General features: G+C 36.6%; 1 protein-coding gene across 1 annotated transcript in view; it reads left to right on the top strand.

The window, feature by feature from the left end:
• LOC128026965 (A disintegrin and metalloproteinase with thrombospondin motifs 2-like) overlaps positions 1 to 20046 on the top strand; it is a 117591-nt gene that overhangs the window by 32939 nt on the left and 64606 nt on the right. The window contains exon 3 of the mRNA XM_052614267.1: positions 17649 to 17820. Within this exon, the coding sequence (XP_052470227.1) occupies positions 17649 to 17820 (172 nt within the window). The remainder of the gene's footprint in view (positions 1 to 17648; positions 17821 to 20046) is intronic.

The raw sequence follows: 20046 nt of genomic DNA, 5'->3' as shown, positions 1-20046 counted from the left end.
TTTGTATCTGAAATAGATTGTGTTAAAATAATAGACTGTGACAATAATAGATTATGCTGCAGTCTCTTCAAACTGTACAGAAAATGAAATATTGCATACATATGTGTAGATGTTCTTTCCAATATTGCAAAACATGCAAAAAACGCAAACAAACCAAAAGTTGTTTAAAGCTAGCCAATCAGATTATAACTTGGTGAATGGCCTATGGGCGGTTGGTCTGTGGGTGTGCCGTCTGAGATAGGCTACTCTGACCTGAATTTAAAGTCATCTTAAGGTTGTTTATATCAACATGCAGGGCTTTAAACCGCTTTAATACATCTGACTGCAGTATTATCTTTTCATTAGTGCTTATCAATACATACCTCAAATGATATCATCACACATTGTCAAGACTATTTAGGATGATATATTAAAACACATAGTCTGCACCGGCGAAAAACAATTCACTGTCCCTCTTCTTTCACAGTGTGTTTCTTAACAGTGCTGAATGTGCTTGAGTGTGTGCGTGTGTGTGTCAGTGTATGTGTCTGTAGTTGGCTATATGCTGTGTAAGTTGACCTTCATTACCTGTGTTATGGTGAGTTGACTCATTAGAGCTGTGGGAAGCAGCAGGCATCTTGTTTAGCTGGATAATGAGGAAACTTCCCTGTCCTGTGGCCCACATCTACAGATCAAATCTCCATTATAGACCCCTTATTCAGCCTCCCACCAAACTGTTGTCATTGATTTGCTGCATACGTATTGTGTTAGTTTGCTGAAAGCACAGGTCAGTACATTATGTCTCTTGATACATTTCATCCATCGATGCATCCTTCTGTCAGTCTGTCCATCCATCTGCGCATTTATCCATTCATCAGGCCCTTTAGCTTTTTGAGACAAATGACTTTTAATGTAACTTCCATATAGCATTCAAAATATTTTTGCAAGAAGACTTTTATAGTCTTCCAGGCTGCATAAAAAAAAAATCAAGAATACAGTAAAAACAGTAATATTGCAAAATATTATTACAATTATTACGGTTTTCTATTTTAATATATTTTAATTTATTTCTGAATTTCTTACATTTTCAGCAGCCTTTACCAGTTTTCAGTTCTAATATGCTGTTTTGGTGCCCAGAAAACTTAAAATCACTATGTTATTATAATTATTGTTGATATTATTATCATTAGTAGTAATTGTAGTAACAATGTAACAATGTCAGTACTGTAACTTTTGATAAATGTAATGTGTCCTTGTGAAATAAGAGTATAAGTTTTAGTAACGTTTTATTTCATCAAGTGAGACAGGACTCTGATTCTCTCTCCATCCATTCATCTAATCAGACTGATTTCTGTAACTGATTTCTTTTTTAGCAATATATATATATATATATATATATATCTTTTGTGTCTGTCTTAATAGAATATTCAGAATTGTTTTAGTTTTTTGTTGTTTTTTGTTTTTCATATACATGCCTTGAATTCCTGAAGTAATATCGACATTAGATTATCGCTCTAGAGAGAAGCGGTAGGACTGATCTGATGCACCGCACTTCATGTTGGTTTTGCTGAAGTACTGTTAAAGCAACTAAGCCAGAGTCAAGTAGATTTAGAAACAAGGAATTTTAAAACCTAGAGACCATTTGACACCACAGAATCAAGCTCTCTTTAGTGTAATAGCAAGGACCTACATCAGCTTGATGTAACAAATAAATGTGTAGGTTCTGTGTAAATATATATGCTGTGATAGTACACTGAATTTATTTAAGTACTTTAAGCAAGCTAGCTAATCAAAAGAGCTTTTCATAACTAGTTATGTAAAAAAGGCTAAGCTGTTTGCTGACCTGAATGTTAAGTGAAAACACGAATGAAAAATGCATTATATTTAGTTAAATGCATTAATTCTCTTTTTAAATAATGAATAATAAATGCACTGTAAAAAAAAATAGTTTCTATCATTTATAATCAGGCACTGAATATGAAACATTTTCTTAGTACCATGGCACTTGACAAGAACGGTTCAGCTCAGTTCTTTGACTTGTTTCTATTTTTTTTACTGGTGTCTGACGGCTCCCAGCTCCCATGGTTGCACACTTCAGTAGCTCAGAAATATGTCATTTGGGAATTGTTCACTTACTATACAGTGTCATGAATACATTTTACTTATACTGTGTCACATAGAAGTACTCTCTTAAAAAAAAAAAAAAAAAAAAAAAAAAAATATATATATATATATATTAGGGGTGTAACGATACGCGTATTCGTATTGAACCGTTCGGTACGACGCTTTCGGTTCGGTACGCGGTACGCATTATGTATACCGAACGGTTCGTTGGAGTAATTAATTATATTTGAAAAAAAAAAAAAGAGAGAGAGAGAGAAATATAATGATATGCGTTCAACAAGGTAGCCCAATAACCCAAACAACGTAACAGGCAACGCCCCTGACACTCCCGAAGAAGAAAAAAACACCATCTTATATGTTTATGTTAGGCTACTCAGCAGGCGCTCGCTCACTCAGTACGCGCTGAAGGCTCGTTGCAAAATAGCCAATGCGTTTAACAGACTAGAAATGAGAAGATCCTCCAATAACCAACAGGTCTGGTGTTTGGGTGCACTTTGGATTCCCTTTAAGCTATAATGGTGATGGCAAGAGAGTGGTGGATAAAAAAACAACGGTATGTCGCATCTGCAACATGACAGGGTACACCAGCGGGAATAAAAAAAAAAAAAAAAAAAACACCAGCGGGAATATCTGGGATATATGCGTCAGTACTATCTGGGAAAAGACGAAAAAAAGGAGAAACATGCACGCAGCAAACTATCCCTGCAGCATTTAGAAACTATAGCTTACAGGGAATCCAACCCAAACACCAGACCTGTTGGTTATTTTAGGATCTTATATTTCTGGTCTGTTAAAGGCATTCGACATTTTGCAACGAGCCTTCAGCGCGTGCTGAGTGAGCGAGCGCCTTAGGGGCCGTTCACATATCGTGCCTAAAAACGCATGGAAAACGCTAAGCGCGTCTTTCTCCTCCTTTCCAAAGCGCTTGGGCAGAAGCGCTCATGAGGCGTCTGTCTTTGCTAAGCAACAATGACGTGCTCTCTCCATGAGACGCGGAAATTTCAGCGAAGGATAAATGGATTTGCAGCTCTAAAAATCGCTTGCAGTAGCTCTGCTACTAAATTTATTTCAAAATTGCAATCCATATACAACTATGATCAGCTGATCCTTCATCTTGGCTGAGCTCTCAACGTTGTTACGGGAAAGGATGAAGCTGATTGGTTAGTTCTTGTCACATGACCCGCGGTGCGCTTGCGGCATTCTGAAAAGTTGAGATGTTTTTACATTTTGCTGTATCTAAAACGTACCGAACCGAACCGTGACATCAGTGTATCGTATCGAACCGAACCGTGAATTTTGTGAACCGTTACAGACTAGAACACCCCGTTCTAGTCTGTTACACCCCTAATATATATATATATATATATATATATATATATATATATATATATATATATATATTAGGGGTGTAACGGTTCACAAAATTCACGGTTCGGTTCGGTACGATTCACTGATGTCACGGTTCGGTTCGGTACGGTTCGGTACGTTTTAGATACAGCAAAAAGAACAAATTGGCAACAAAGTATGTTTTTTGTTTTTTTTTACATTGAACAATGATCTATTCTTTACCCATCTTCTATGGTGTTTTCTTAGCAGCATACTGTATAAAACAAAAACAGCTCCTTATTAAAAAAAATTGAAAATGTTATATTGTTGTAGTAGTTATGAACAAATACAAAGATGTAACTTTTCATATGGAACTCTATAACTCTTTATATTGAGTGTGTTTTTACTCAATTGGTTCTCTATAGGGCTTATGTTTTTTGGAACAAAGCAGGAATTACGGTCTGGCTGAAATGGGCTCGTGAAGGAATATAGTAACGGGGCTAAATTACATTAAGAATGTTCTTAAAACATGCGTTTTCCACTATAGGCGCTCGCTCACTCAGCACACGCTGAAGGCTCGTTGCAAAATGACTAAAGGGTCTTTCACACAGGACGCGATACGCGCGGCGCTGGATCCTGGGCTCAGCGTTGCCCTTCAGATACAACGCGATTTGCGCTGCACTATGCCAAGAGCAAAGTAGGTGGAGTTTTCAAAACTGCCCGTGCATACGTTCTATTTATAACAGTTCTTCTATAACGTGCAGGCCTGTTAATTGAATCGTACTGCTCAGGAAATTCCGACACAGTACAGTACTAGTCCATTTTGATTACCGTGCTTGTTTGGATGCCCCGATCGATTGGTAAAGTGCACCCAAACACCAGACCTGTTGGTTATTGGAGGATCTTCTATTTGTGGTCTGTTAAACGCATTGGCCATTTTGCAACGAGCCTTCAGCGTGTACTGAGTGAGCGAACGCCTGACCTGAGTAGCCTAACATAAACATATAAGCTGGTGGTTTTTTTTTCTTGTTCGGGGGTGTCAGGGGCGTTGCCTGTTACGTCGTTTGGGTTATTGGGCTACCTTGTTGAACGCATATCATTATATTTCACAATTTTTTCTTTATTTTCCAAATATAATTAATTAGTCCAACGAACCGTTCGGTACATAATGCGTACCGCGTACCGAACCGAAAGCCTCGTACCGAACGGTTCAATACGAATACGCGTATCGTTACACCCCTAATATATATATATATATATATACACAGGGAAAGAGTATGCACAATTCAACTTTTTCCTGTCCATTTCCTCCGGTGTAACACTTATATCATTCATTAATGTCAAAATCATAGTGACATTCACATACACATTTGTCATCATTTACCTACTTTAATGTTGCTCCAAACCTAGAGAAAAAAAAACAAAGGAAAAAAAAAATATATATATATTTAGAAAACTATTTTGTCCATGTGATGAAGTCATAACACTATTTTTTTTTCATAGAATAAAGAAATTAATACAAGTTTGGAATGACATGAGGGATGAATTTCATGTTTGTTGAACAATACCATTAAAAGCCGTGGTAGTGTAGTGTTCTCAGGGTAGGTCAAAGGAGGAGGTCAAATGCTTGTTTTCTAGTGCAAAATGCTAGTCAGGTTTATATATGACTGGCTTTCCTGTGCTATGAGTGAGCTTATTAAAGGGAAATAGCTCATCTTAAGCCGGCACTGCAGGGGTTAATTTGGCTTTGACTGAGCCTGGAGGGGAGAAGGAGAGACAGAGGGATTGCACGATAATGAACCAGTAGGAGGAGGCATGACTGACCATAATACCGGGGTGATTATGAGACCTCGGCGGGGCGAGATATGCACAATGTTATGTTGTACAATGAGCTAACTGCTTGTGCCTTTTGAGTTTAATGCCTGTTAAATTGATGGAGAAACACTGTGTTTTCATGTCAGGTCACTGTTTGGTTCTGGAGGATTCTATCTGAAAAGGGTGTGGTGGTGGATTTGATGTATTTGGCAGTGCAAATGTTCCAAGTTGATTGACAGGCGAGTGTTTCTGTTTATTTGTATGCCACATAGTGGCTGATCTTGCGTTCATCCTTTGATTTTTTTCTCATGTTCCTAGGGTGGGGCGCAGTGTCTGTGTGTGAGGTAGGTATGCATCTCAACAGGTCCTGTACAAACTCTCTGATTGGTCCATTGGGTGCCCTGGGAGATGCAGTCCTTTGTGCCATATTGGCTGACAAGCTGAAGCTGTCACTGTGCGAGAAGGTGGAGGGCGGGACAATGTCTTCCACTGTTGCTAGGTTACAGGTATACCTAATAGCCGAGATAGAAATAGAGACAGAGATAGAAAGATAACAGGAAAGAGAAGTGCGAAAATGGAGCGATTGGCATTTCTCAAACTTTCAGCCAGTTTTTTACGCATCCTCAGGGCCAAAACAGTTGGCATGTGTAAACTTTTGCCATCATTCAAAACTCCTGTGTGCAATTATCTGATGATTAATGCCATTAGCCATCATTTCAACAAGGTCTGAGTGCAGACAGTTTTATTAATCATTTTTGAACACAGGCGATTTACATTCCTATTGTGACACTTTTATATTGAATATTGGCTGGAGGTTGTTCCGTGACCTGAACACAGTCTGCTTGTAAAGGAATAAGCTAGTGCTTAAACATTTATCATGGCACTGTATAAATATAGCCACCGCTAAGCTTTTTGTTCCTCTCTTCTCATAGATTACTGCTCCGAACCAGTCCGTCTGGTCTAATTGAAGTAATCTATCACCATCCCCCACTCTGAAGTCAAGAGGAAGTGATGAATAGCCAACGTACCGCTCTCATGTTTCGCTTTTGAAAATAACGCGGCCGATGAGTCGGGGCAGCAACATCAGAAATGTGGGACAGTGCTGTATCAGTAATCTGAATCGCTAACAAGAGTCCGTTTAGAACTGCCAGGACTGCCAACAAGTTGAGCTCCCCAACACACACCAATCAATACACTCCTGTCAGCCTTGGCAAGGGCTCTGCAGGAACATGCTGTTAGTGCTGCCCAAGAAATGCTACACAGTTATGACATGAGAAAGTGGAAGAGAAGGAAAATGAGAATCTTATGCAGAGGAGAAGGGTTTGATACAGTAATCTTTGACAGTGGTTCTCAACTTGCTTCGCAGTACAGATGGGATGTCTAGTGGCAACCAAAAACTGAACCAGAATTGTTAAACACACAAAAGTAAAAAAAATAAAATAAATATTGAACATTAAATTGAACTGTATGTATGTACATATTTATACTAGAATAATTATTAATATTAATATTATTTAAATAATAATATAACTTATATTAATATTTAAATTAATATTAAATTGTTATAATATAATATAATATAATATAATATAATGGTCACAATTTATTTTAGGCTCCAATTCACACCATTAACTAACCATTAACTATAACTTTTGCCTCAATTAACTCCTTATTTGATGCTTACCTATATTTATAAGGTAGTTGTTAAGTTTAGGGAATTTGGTTGTATTATGGATGTCACGCATTATTTGTACTTTATAAGCACTAATAAACAGCCAATATGTTAATAATAGACATGGTAATAAGCAGCTAGTTATCAGTGTGAATTGGACCCTACTAAAGTGTTACCTAATACATTTTGTTTTTTAATTCTAGCAGTTCCATAGTCATAAAATTATAAATATTGTATAGCTAAATAGCCAAGTTGATCTTAAGGAAAGATATTTACTTTTGTGTTCAGGATTTGGCAGTTAATCAGCTTGTTTCTTGTATGGAAAGACCCCTTGAGTATAGCTGTCTTTAAAGCAGCCTGATCTAGTGGTTGTGACTCAACTGAACTGGGTTCAATTGAACATAATTAAATTAGAATGGTTTAGAAGCCAGAGAGGCCGGATCCCAGGCAACCAAGTGCTGAAAATCTGTCCATAATTTTGCCTGCTAATAAGCTACCTTCATTTATGATCTGTGACTGACTGTGAAGATGTTAGCAGTTTAATACACCATAGATCATGTGAATGAAAAATTTAAGCAAACTGTTTAAAGTCAACATAGAAACTGGTTCTGTAATTTGATGTGCTTCTGAATGGAGCAGGATGTTCAATAATAAATTTAAAAAAAAGAACAAAACACCTGCCATTAATTGGATGGTGATGAGTGAATGTTCAATGGTGTTAAGTGTCTAAAATGTTATTTGACTGTTTGGTTAACATTATTTAATTGTTTGTGCAGACCTAGTGACGTCAACATTAAAGGGAAGTTTTTATTTTGATTACAGAGACTAGAATAACATGCACCGATGAATCATGTGCCGTGCGATTAGGAAAATGATTTACGAACATAAGTGGTCAAGTTTGATTTCATGTTAACTTGAAGGACTCAATTGGACTATTACATACAAAATGACTCAATTCTTGCTCTGTGGATTCTGAATGAGCTGAAGAGAACCACAAAGAATCATTGCTTTCTTTCTTAACAATCATTTCTTACTTCTGAATAATTTTGCCCTTGATTCTCTCTGTGGAAACGTGACATTCATAGCATTTCTCTGCTCTCTGCATCAAACAGCCCCCTTCCAGCACCCTCTCAAACTCTCAAACATCCACCCCATTCCCTTCTTCTCTCTTACTGTCATTTTCTCTCCCTCTCTCGCTCTCACTCTCTCTTTCTCTCATACCCCTAGTCATTCACTTCTCGTCACCCCATCTCGTCGTGCAGCTAGGCCCTGATGTGACACCAATTACTTCATACTGGAGCACACAGCTCAACCTATTCTTTTTCTCTAAACAATGACACTCACACATACACACAATGCGCCTGTTCTTATTATTATTATTTATTTTATTCTTATGCAATTCTGCTACTTTCTTCCCACAATTCTGAGTTTACATTTTCAATTCAGACCTTTTCCCCACAATTATGAGAAAAAAATTCAGAATTGAAAATGTAAAAAATCACAGTAGTTGTTTTGTATGTTGAGGCAGAAACAAACTCCATAATTTCATTAAAGTCACAGTAAGCTTGTTAACATTAGTTAACAATGTGGTTAATCTGTGAAAGTTTTGTTAACTCTCTGTTGTGTACGTCTGTTTTACTTTTACCCTGCTGATATGAATATTACAACACATTACAAACTGTTCTACCATTTCTTTTCAATGTAGTCCTAAACTACAAATATTGTACATTTTTCTTTTTTTGTGCATGTTTTCCAGTAAAAACATCTAAAACTCTTAAAAACATGAATTTACTTTAAAGCCAGCATTAAATTCATCTATTTTCTAAATGCATGATGTTTGCCATAATTCTTCAATCACTTTGTTTCCATAAACCCAGCCATTGTTTTTGTAGTCGATGTCCTATTTTGCAATGCAGAATAAAAGATATCTTGCTTCTTATGTTACAACAGAGCTTTAATACTAGAAGCGACACTGGATGAGATATTATGACTTGTTTTAGATTGTCATGAATATATATATATATATATATTTCTATATTATTATTATTATTATTATTATTTAGTTTTTTTTTGTTTACTGCACTGGTAGATTTTTGAACTTGTTTTAAACTGTTTTGAACTTTGAGCAAGAGAAAACAATCTTTCCGTGCAAGACAAATTACTCGTATTGAAGGCGTGGGGGGATTTTTCTTTTTTGCATATAAAACATAAAATTGATTTTTGAGTTTGGTGTCACCATGTCTCTAAGCTAAGAGCATGATCCGCTAATAAGCATAACAAAACATAGCACATATAAATAATGTGTTTATTTTTTTATTTAAAAACGTTTTTATCACAATGCATTATAAGAATGCTGTCTTTTAAAGGATAAATTTGATGCGTCCTTAGACCTTGACCTTGACCAAAATAAATCACAGCCTATGTGTCAGAAGCACATGTTATGCTTTAAAATACTACCTACCTAGTCTTCTTGTTTTGGAACAGTACCAATGTGTCATATTGTTCACATCCAGCATAATTTTCATGTGAGTATGGTAGAGTTGTTCTTAACACAGCATTAATAAGACCAGAAACAGTATAAACCCCTAGATGAGTTGCGTCTACGGTTGTGAGGTGTGTATTTGACGGAAGAGCAGAGCTACAGCTGAGCTTCAACTCAGCGAGAATCTGTCCCAGAGGAAGCACCACAAGTTCAGTGTGTGTGGAGTCTTAATGGGCTAAAGGGGGGATAGGGAGGTAACAGCTAGGCTAACGATTCAGCTGAGTGGTTTAAAAAGAAATCTTTAAATTCCAGTGCTACTGTAGCTCATAAGCGTACACAAACACAGACAAACATTGATGAAAAAACGCATACAGGGGTGCCGAAACAATGAGGCGGCTGGCATTTGACTCAACACTTTCAAACTGCTGGAGTGATACAATTTCTGATCAGCTTTGGGTGGTAGTTTCTTTTTTGGAAATTCTTCTAAAGCTGTAGTCTGGTGTTTAATGTAGTTCTTTGGCAATGTTGAGGCGTAGTGCAAATACAAGTGATATGAGTTACGATTTGGCTTGAAGTACATGCATCCAATCTATATGCTCCTATTTTTTTGTATGCAATAGAACATTTTTGCACACAGTCATATAAGTCATAGTGGTAACACACATAAAAACTATGCAAAATAACATCAAATTCCAGGAGTAAACCTGATTTTGCACACATGAACAGCATTTATTTGAAATATAAATCTTTTGTAACATTATTAGTGTTGGAACTGTCTAATCAATTTAATACGTTGTTGCTGAATAAAATGCTTATCTATTTAATATAATTTAAATTAATTTAAATTAATTAATTACTTATTTATTTATTACAAAATTACAGAAAATTCCTCTTTTCTGATCATGTTACATTTTAAAATGTATTAAAATAGAAAACGGTTATTTTAAATTGTAATCATGTTTCACAAAGTTACTGTTTTTATAAAATAACATTTTATAACATAAAAGCAGCTTTGGGCAGCATAAGAGACTTATTTCAGAGCCATTAAAAATCTTTCCAACCCCAAACCTTGGTAAAGTAACATATTTCTTTAAATTTGCACACATATCCCTTAGTGAGAAGGCCTGGACCATTTTTTCCCCTTCTGAATTCTTGATGACACTTTCGTGAGTGTCTTTTTATGCAGCTCTCATTCTGACTGTCCTTCTCTTACCTTTGTTCTATTTTCTCATAATCTCAGTGTCTCACGCATATACATCTCTGTCAGCACCTTTTGAGCCTGTCCAAAAGTTCTCCAGCCCTCACAAAACTGTCAGTCGGTGATGCACAGTCTCTCCTTTGCTTTCTTTTGCACTCTCACCTTTCAAAGCCCACTGAACTCATCCGAGGGACACAGACTCTTGCCGCAGTAAGAACTGCCTCTTGTAGCAGAGGTTGCTGTGCAATGCCGATGAATTCTGCCAAGGGGCAGAACTGATGTTTGTGTTTGTATGTGTTTAGACACTTGAATCATTAATCTAAGCATATCATTCAACTATGTGCATTGGAAGCTTTCAGTGAGAATTTCATTTATGTACACACAGCCAGACATAAAGCAAGGCCTGTCTGGCTTTTAAATGCAACAGAAGCAGAAACAGCACAGTTAGAGTAACACACATGCATCTACACTGCAACTGTTTGACACATACAGTGCAATGTGTATTAATTTTCATATGTAATTTGGTGTGAGGGCTCAGATCTGTGGACAGTGCATCTTTCAGTGTAATGAGAGGGATGCTGGGCTACGCACGAGGTTGCATCACTAAATCGCTTATGGTGTAAATCGGCCTGACATCTGCCATCCCTTGTGAGAATTTATGAGTTTGTGTGAATAAACATTGGCAAAACTAGGGCAGAGATGTAAAGAGACACACTGGTTCACTTACTAACCTTAAGACAGATATGGAGCAGACACACTCTCACGTTGTTACAGCTTCCTGAATTCACGTGATTACACAGCAAATGGAGTTACTTAGGGCTGAAAAGCAGCTGAAAAGACCAGCTTAAACCAGCATGTTCTGGTAAAGCTAGTTGACTTGCTGGTTAAAGAATCCAGCATTACATTTTTTTAACACCCAAAACACAAGACGTTCGTCCTTAACAAAACTATTTATCTTAAACTTTGTTGAGAAGAAAACAGTGTAAGTTAGTCACTTTTTAAGATTTAAAAAGATTGTGTAAATTGTGCTAAAATTTTTCTTGTTAAACTTTGTTTCTCAACAAAATTAAAATATTGCAGTTTGATTACAATTTTACGTTTAGCTTAGAAGGAATCTGGTCTGAAAACTCCCTGAAGAATGTTAGGCTGTTTTTTTTTTTTTTAAATTACAGCTCATCTGTTATTTAACCTCATTGTTATTATTATGTCTGAAAATCAAGACGCATCAGTCTACACCTACTGAATTACTTTATTCCCCTGTGTGCGTGTGTGTGTGTGTGTGTGTGTCTGAGAGAGAGAGAGAGAGAGAGAGAGAGAGAGAGAGAGAGAGATAAATAGATATTTATGCCCCACCTTAATCAGTCAGAAAGACACTTTCTCCTCCCTTGTTTTCTGAATGCACAAAAGCATCGTTCTCTGACAGAAGATAATTACAGCAGTCACAACATAACAGTATTCAAGCCTCTAAATTAATTCTTAGTCTTCCATAGTCCTTCCTTCTCTCCCCTTATGCTGTCGCCATAAGGTCAGGGACAGTCTTAAATCAGATAGTCTCTGACAGGCTGAGAGAGATATGATAGAACAGGATTAGACCTTAAAGCTGAACACAACATTTTCCAATTGATTGCTATTGAATCCCAGATCACGGTATCTTAACAACATTTAGTATAAAGCCTCTGTAAGCTCTTATAAAAGGCATGAGCTAGGATTTAAGGACTGGAATTATTTGTGGCAGATAGACCAAATTGTAAAGATAAGTTACAAGGTTAAAATTACAACATGTATTATAAAATAGATAGTTGCAACTTAAAAATCTGAGCAGATAGGCCATGTTCAAAGTGATCCATCAAGGGGTCAAAGTTTGTCCCTGCAACTTATGAGTACAGTGGTTTTTTAGGGGTTCACTTTGCAACTTGCAACCACTGTCAAATCCCTGTAATGCAGAGTCTCATGTGGCTTACTGCTTTATGATTTTTCGTTTTGCCAGTTTTTAGTATTTTAGAGATTGTAGTTTAAAGGGTGCAATATGTATCCCCTTTCATTTCATTGTGATGTGCCACTAACTGGCAGCCTCCCCACTGCTCAAAGTCACGGTTAGTCTTTTTTTAGGTCCTGCTCACCTTGAAATCCATAGGCGGTGCCATGGAAACCATTGTGTAACATCTTTCAAAAAGATTTTACACCTTTTGCAAATGCTAACTACCTATTTCTTTAAGGAGAACATGTTTCTATCAAATAAGGCATCAGGTGAGCATCTGTTGTGCTGTAGACCACAGATATTCATCTAATAACAGTTTATAACACAAAGCTAGTTTATGTGCTTACCGCATACTATACTTGCACATATTGCTCAGGACATTTTTCAGTCAGTATTGCAGCATAAAATTTGGTGAAATAGACACATTTTCACTTTGCTTTCTGAGGAATGTCATTGCATGACAGCTGTAATACAGCTGAATGAATACAGCGGCAAGAGTATAATACTTGCATTAGAGTTACATTAGAAACAGTTATTGAAGAAACAGTCTTGATATGTGGAACAAAATGACCAAGGACCAAATATGAACCATGCCAATAGGGTAAGTGCCTTAGGGTCATCATGGCCTGAGATCTAGCAAAGAATTTAATTCCTTGACCCTTGCCTGATGTAAGTGTCTCTTGAATATATCACATACTGCACTATATATTGCTTATATGAGATTCACCAAAAAATGACAATTGGCCCATGATTTACTCACTCTCAAGGCATCCTATGTGTATATAACTTTCTTCTTTCAGACAAATGCAGTCGGAGTTATATAAAAAAAAAAATGTCCTGGCTCTTCCAAGCTTAATAATGACAGTGAATAGTGGTCAAGATTTTGTAGTGTAAAAAAGCGCATCCATCCATCATAACAAATGCTCCACATAGTTCTGGGGGGTTAATAAAGACCTTCTGAAGTGAAGCAATGCGTTTGTCTAGGAAAAATAACCATATTTAATAAACTGTATCTCTAGCTTCCCCTAACTGTCATACGCATGTTTATGAGAGAGTGGTGTTCCAGTGGATGACGCAGGATGTAGGTGTAGCATAAGCTCTGGTGAGAATATGCTAGTCTTGTAAGAACCAAATTTTGTTGACGGCAAAGGAAAACCTCCCCTTGGCTCATATTAAAATCCTCAAACATTTTTAAATTCTTTCTAATTTGTGAGTGGTTACTTTTCAATGGCGCTTATGCTACGACTTTATTGTGATACTTATGCTTATAGTTTTTCTTACACAAACACATAGATTCAGTTCACAGCCTTTATTAACCTCCCGGAGCCATGTGGACTATTTTTTTGAGCAGTCCAGCTGTATTCAGCATTAATAATAACAAGAAATGTTACTTCAGCAGCTTTAGCATCTCAGGAATAAATTACATTTTAACCTGTTAACTGTCACCGGGACGGTGGTTAAAATGTAATTTATGGGATGCCCTATGTGGGACGCCTACATTTACTTCACTATATTACAATTAAATCTAATCTAATCTTGACAAACTATATATCGTTGGAAAGGTCTAAGACTTTATAAATATATAATAATATATTTTACCAATGTTTTTTGTTAAAAATTATGTAGGAAAAGTAAAAGATTAATTTATGACAAGAGTGCACCCTCAAAAATCTACATTGTAACAGGAGTTTTGACCTTTGTTAAAAAAAACAAGACGGCTTTGTTGCCTTTTTCTCTATCACATTTTAGAAATCATGAGAAATTATATATCAACTTTAAACTTAAAATCTCAAAATTCATCCTTTAAAACCCATTTTAAAATCAGACATTGCATTACCATGTAAATGGTACATCAAAATCATGTTACAAAATGTTTTCATTTATGAATAAAACAAATTTAAGTTTGGATCGTGCACTACAAAGTCTATGTTCAAAAATATGAGTGACAGTTTTAATATATATTAAAAAAAGAAAACATTTACTTTAAATAGTAATATATACTCGGCTATCACAATTGCAGCGAGAAGGGCCTGGTGACCATAATTGAACAACACAACTGATCATTGGCCTCGCAGGGTGAGCACAAAGTTTTCTTCTATCACAAGTCATGAACCAAGCTAAAAGGCTTGACTTTAGGTTTGACTGTTTTTGCCTTCTAGGGTTTGGCTCTCTATCCATCCTGACAGACGACCTCTTTGGCTCAGTTCTAAATTGCTTTGCCCTCATCCACTGAACTTAAAGAAGTGAGCAAACTGGGAAGACCCAAGGCGAGGAGCCATTTTAGCCCTTGCTCTGTTTCTACCTGCCCGCTCTGTCTTCGTCTCCTAAATCCTATCTTGGAAGTGAACACACTGTTCTTTTGGCTCCAGTAGGCCTCTGATGTATTATTCAGCATCTCCTCTGAGAGTTGAAGGGACAGCACAGACTTGTCCGGTTCCCTCTCCCTTTCTAGCCTCAGCCTTCAACGATCGATACGTCCGTGTCTCAGAGTCCCTCACGTCATCTTTCCTCTCTCACAGTGTGCGCCGCACTTCCTCTGTTTGGTATTCTAGAGCAGGAGCCACAGAGTAGATCCATCAGCAAGGCCTAGAGATGAAGGGATGAACTGAGAGAGACACACAAACAGAGACGGTACGCATTCTCTCGAGAGCTTCTCAGAAATGCAGCTGAATTACAGACTGTTTCACAAAACTGCCATCACTTTTGAACTTTTTTTTTTTTGATAAGCAGTTTGTCTGAACTTTGACAGGTTCTGTGAGCTGCATCACCTGTGTTTCTAAAGAAGCAGGGGAAAACTTGATTTATAACATAAATGTAGTAAATCACAGCCAGTACATCCGTAGGCCTTCATTATACTCCGCACAGAAGCCTCAGTCATAACTCACAGCACTGACAGTGCTGGACCATAATTGTTTGCATATGTTGCCCTAGTCATGTTAAATTCCTTTTTTTTCAGGCACATTATTTTCAAATTTAGTATGTATTAAATATGGCCAGAGAATGTTGTTTAAAATTGACTCTTTTTTGGTTATTATTTGTGTTGTGTGGATATACATTTTTAAACATGAAATATGGTTCAGTTTAGGGACCCTCTCCTAAAATATAAAGGCGATAGCTTATGTTTTGATTTAAAAATTCCAACTTATACAATGTGAGAATATTAAGCATGATTTTATAAAGAAATTAAAGGAATAAATAAAATTCTAAAATATATTAGAATAAAAAGAAATTTATTTTAAATTATAATACTATTTCACAATACTACCATGTTATTGATCAAACTAATGGAATCTTAGACAAGTAGTTTCTTTATGTGTGTGCATATATAATACACATGCTTATTATGTCTTGAATGTTATGAATTTTATGCAGAAGCCACAAAAGTTACTAAAATGACCATGTTATTCTCATTGCATGCTCGTTCAGCCATTCCTGTCTAAGACGTCAACATGAGAGGACAGACATTGACATTTTATCTTTCACTCTCATGTCACTAGCATCAGGCGATACACTTTTAACCTCCTGACAGGATACATCTTGCCCTCTGGCCTTCCTCCTTCTACCTTCCACCTTTCCTTCCTCTTCTTTCCTTTTTTCCTTTCTCTCTATCTGTTTCTGTGTTCTCTTCTCCCTCATCGAAGAGAAGGTCATCCAGAGTAGATGCCCTTCTGAGATGGCTTACATAACTCAGGCTGACGTCTGGATCTTTTAGCACATTTTTGCTCCGCAAACTCCAGCTGTGCTCAGCTTGGGCGGCGATGGCTCCCTCCTCAGTCTCCTTTCGGTGTGAATCATGTCAAGAAACCATCATTTGCAGTGACCCGTGTAAAAGCTTCAGCTGACATGCACTTATTCTAAGCCACTGATGCTTGGGTGGTTACGCACACTGGCCAATTAGCTATCAAGGGATTACAACTTGTGTTGTGTGGTAGGTAGAATTGTCGCACAGCAGCATCTGATCGCAGTGCAGCGTAAATCCAGCATAGACCAATAAATGAGAAACACTAAAGTTTTCAGAAGATATTTGCCCACCGGTCTCTAAAATCGTTGTATTTATGTAAAAAATAATACGAATTGCAGCATTACACAGTATGTCATATGAAAGAAGGCACATCTGTGGGAAAAATCTGGGCTTTAATTGGCTAATATTTTAATGACAGCTGTTTGCAAGCGTCAGCCGAACCCATGGCTACTTACCTGTAGAGTCACACAGTGGTCTACACAATGCACATCTGAAATGGTACTCCAGCCATGAGAAGAGACAGATGATCTGTCTCCTCTGGGAATCATTGTGGCGTATCACTCTCTGGGGTGCTTCTGAAATCCACTTTCTGTCTCACATGTGCCACAGCTGATTCAGAGCCACTCCTGTTATAAACGTCCATGTGTTTAAGACGCAGCTGGTGTTCAAAAAAAAAACTGATCCTAAATCAGGTGTGGAAATAAAACTGAGATTTGACTGACTTAAGGAGGATATCGGTGGGAGTAATGTGTCTCAGAGCAGGTGAAACAGGGCCTAAGAGTACACTAAACCTTTTAGAGTCTGAAAGCTAGAAAGAGGATTTCAGTGCTATGTGTTAAAGTTTGCCCAGAGGAGGGTTCTGCATTGTGCAGGGGCCTGTATTAGGAATAAAAAGGTGCTAAAATGGAAATTGTGGCGTAAAATTTTTCTAGAATCAAGACTGAACACACAGGGAGGCCTAAAGATTTCATTGGTAAACAATGCTAATAATAATAAATAATAGTAATAATGTTAATAATATTAATAATGGTACTAATAAAAAATAGCATAAAATTACAACAAAAGAAAAAAAAGAAGGGACAATACATTTAGAATTAGTTTGGGCCACTTTGCCGAGAAAGCAGAATGGCCGAAAGAGATCTTATACTTTGGAACAAGACAGTCACCACTAATAGTGGCTCATGTGTTTGTGTCACTCAGTTTATCACAAGATGTCTGGAGTACATAAATTATAAGTTCATCAAGTAACATCTTTTTTTACAATGTGTTATGGCATTGTAATGTTTGTATAAGTTCGACTCACTGTATTGATCTATTTTTTTCTTCTCACAGGCAGGGATGATCAGAACTGGGCAGGAGGAGTTTTTCATTGAGCCAGTGGAAACGGGACATCATGTGATTGAGAAGGAGGAAGAGGACGGTGGCCGTTCTCACATTGTGTATCGTTCCGCTGCCGTGAAGAAGCCTCCTGTTAGCCCACTAGCTGCAGATTTCCACTCCAAAGGTTAGTCCTGTTCAGCAGCCGTTCAGTATTTATGTTAACCTGCATATTTTGCCTGTACATGCTAACCAATTCCCCAACCTGTAAAGAAAACATTAAATCCCTCTTGTGTTATGTAGTTGTGCCATTGTTGTGCTGTCTAATATTTTACCATTTCTAAAGCATTTAGATTATAAAGCATTCATCCATTCAATCATTTTGCATGTAGCAGTTTTGAAGAGTGTTTGCAAAATAATTGCACTGACGTTTACTGTCAGTGTTGTTATAACTAATGGTTCATGTGATGGACATGCATTGTTAACCCAAAGAGTCAAAGGAGGCCTCTGGTCAGCTTGGGTTTAACAGTTTGGTTCTTCGTCCACTGGATGCCCAGCTAAATCCAACATCATGCTTTATATTGTTTGTAATGAAGTGTCACGCTGAAGAAAGAGGGTGTTGTAATTGTGAGTCATGTAATTGAACAGAAATGTGGGTTGTGAAATCGTTTATGAGACAGCCAGAATAGATTTTAATAGATACCATAATAGTTATCCAAAATACAGTACATAAAACACAACTGGATATGATATGAGATTTTAACCTGTTTATTGTGATATGTGATAATCCCTAATAATGACAGTGAATATTTTTTTTTTTCAGATAAAAGGCTTGATGTACTATTAGCACAAACTTTCAGAGCTAAACATTTCCTTCCTCTTATGTTCTTAATGGAAAATTTGAGTTTTAGGTAGATTTTGAGCATTTAAACATGCTGTCGATCAAATGTTTACAAGTGACATTCTGCTCTGCCAAGCAGCTGTTGAGATGTTGTTAGCACCATTTGGTCATGTACTAATTCAGGAGGTAGAAAATCAATTCAAAACCATGCAGCATGTCAGTACATCTGTTGTGTAAAGCCCTCTGAAAATGACTATTGGCACCTTAAAATGTTGTTTTTGTTTTAAGGTTTATGTTTAATGAAAAAAACAAAACAAATTGCAAGTGGTTACCAAGTAGTGTTTATTTATTTTTTTACATTTTGAACTTTTTGTGCAACTTTTATACTCCTTCTGTTTGTGTGAATTGAAAAACATAAAAGTCATGCTTCATTTCAGGCAGAAAACAACATGCACAGTCAGCAAGTTTAAGTAAGATTAAAAAAAAACCTACATTAACAACATTTGGTTCCATTTCTTGTCAGAGGAGTGGCAGCCATATGGGGGAAAAAATAACTGTTGCACATGCAAATAAACAATTATGCAGTTAATAATTGGGTTGTCCTAACAAACCATCTACAGTAGCTGTTCACTAAAAACATTCAAATGAAAAGGGACAGATAAATAATATTAAATATATAAATAAAATAATATTGGATGGTTCTTTAAAAAACCTTTGACTGAATGGTTCTTCTATGGTATTGCTTGAAGAACCTTTTGAAGCACCTTTATTTTTAAGAGTGTAGTATGAATTAATTAGTGCTTCAAATAAATAATGGCATTATATTTTGCGCTGTAAAGATGTTTTGTGCGTGTGTGTGAAAAAATAATTCAGATTTAATTTTTATCAATATACTTTAATATTCCATGATTTTATATTATAACCCTGTTTTAGTAGTTTTTGGAAACAATATATGGCGATGTTCCATTTATTAATTTATTTATTTAAACAGGAAAGAGGACTCTTTTACGGGAGTGTCCTGGCCAAGATAACATTAGTTAACTACATTAGATAACATAAACTAACAATTAAAATGACCTCTAAAGCATTTATGTTGCTTCGAACACTTACTTAAAATTATATATATATATATATATATATATATATATATATATATATATATATATATATATATATAAAGTTGTTTATGTTTAAGGGTCAAATGATGCAATTTCATGCTTTCCTTTCTCTTTGGAGTGTCACAAGCTCTTGGTGCAATACTGCTCATTCTAACATGCCCCCACATGTATACTTCACTGTGTGGGAAGATTTGTATAATGGCGCCCAAATGTTCACGCAAAAAAAGATTGTGTAACTTTTATTCTTGCTGTTGTCACTGCCATGTCCTAGAGAAGCTGTGCTTTTCATTGTGAAAGTGAAACTACTTTGTTCGGCCTTCCAAAATTGGACACAAATAGAAATCAGTGGATAAGTTGTATTTACAACACTGTTCTGAAACAGTTCAACCCAAATATGTGTGCAAAGGATTTTATGGAGAATGAGGACTGTTTCCTGTGAGAGTAGCCAAAAATT

Source organism: Carassius gibelio, chromosome A14, assembly GCF_023724105.1.
Source record: "Carassius gibelio isolate Cgi1373 ecotype wild population from Czech Republic chromosome A14, carGib1.2-hapl.c, whole genome shotgun sequence".
Lineage (NCBI taxonomy): Eukaryota > Metazoa > Chordata > Actinopteri > Cypriniformes > Cyprinidae > Carassius > Carassius gibelio.
The sequence above is the reverse complement of the archived record's forward strand: the minus strand, read 5'-3'. Positions and strand labels throughout refer to the sequence as shown.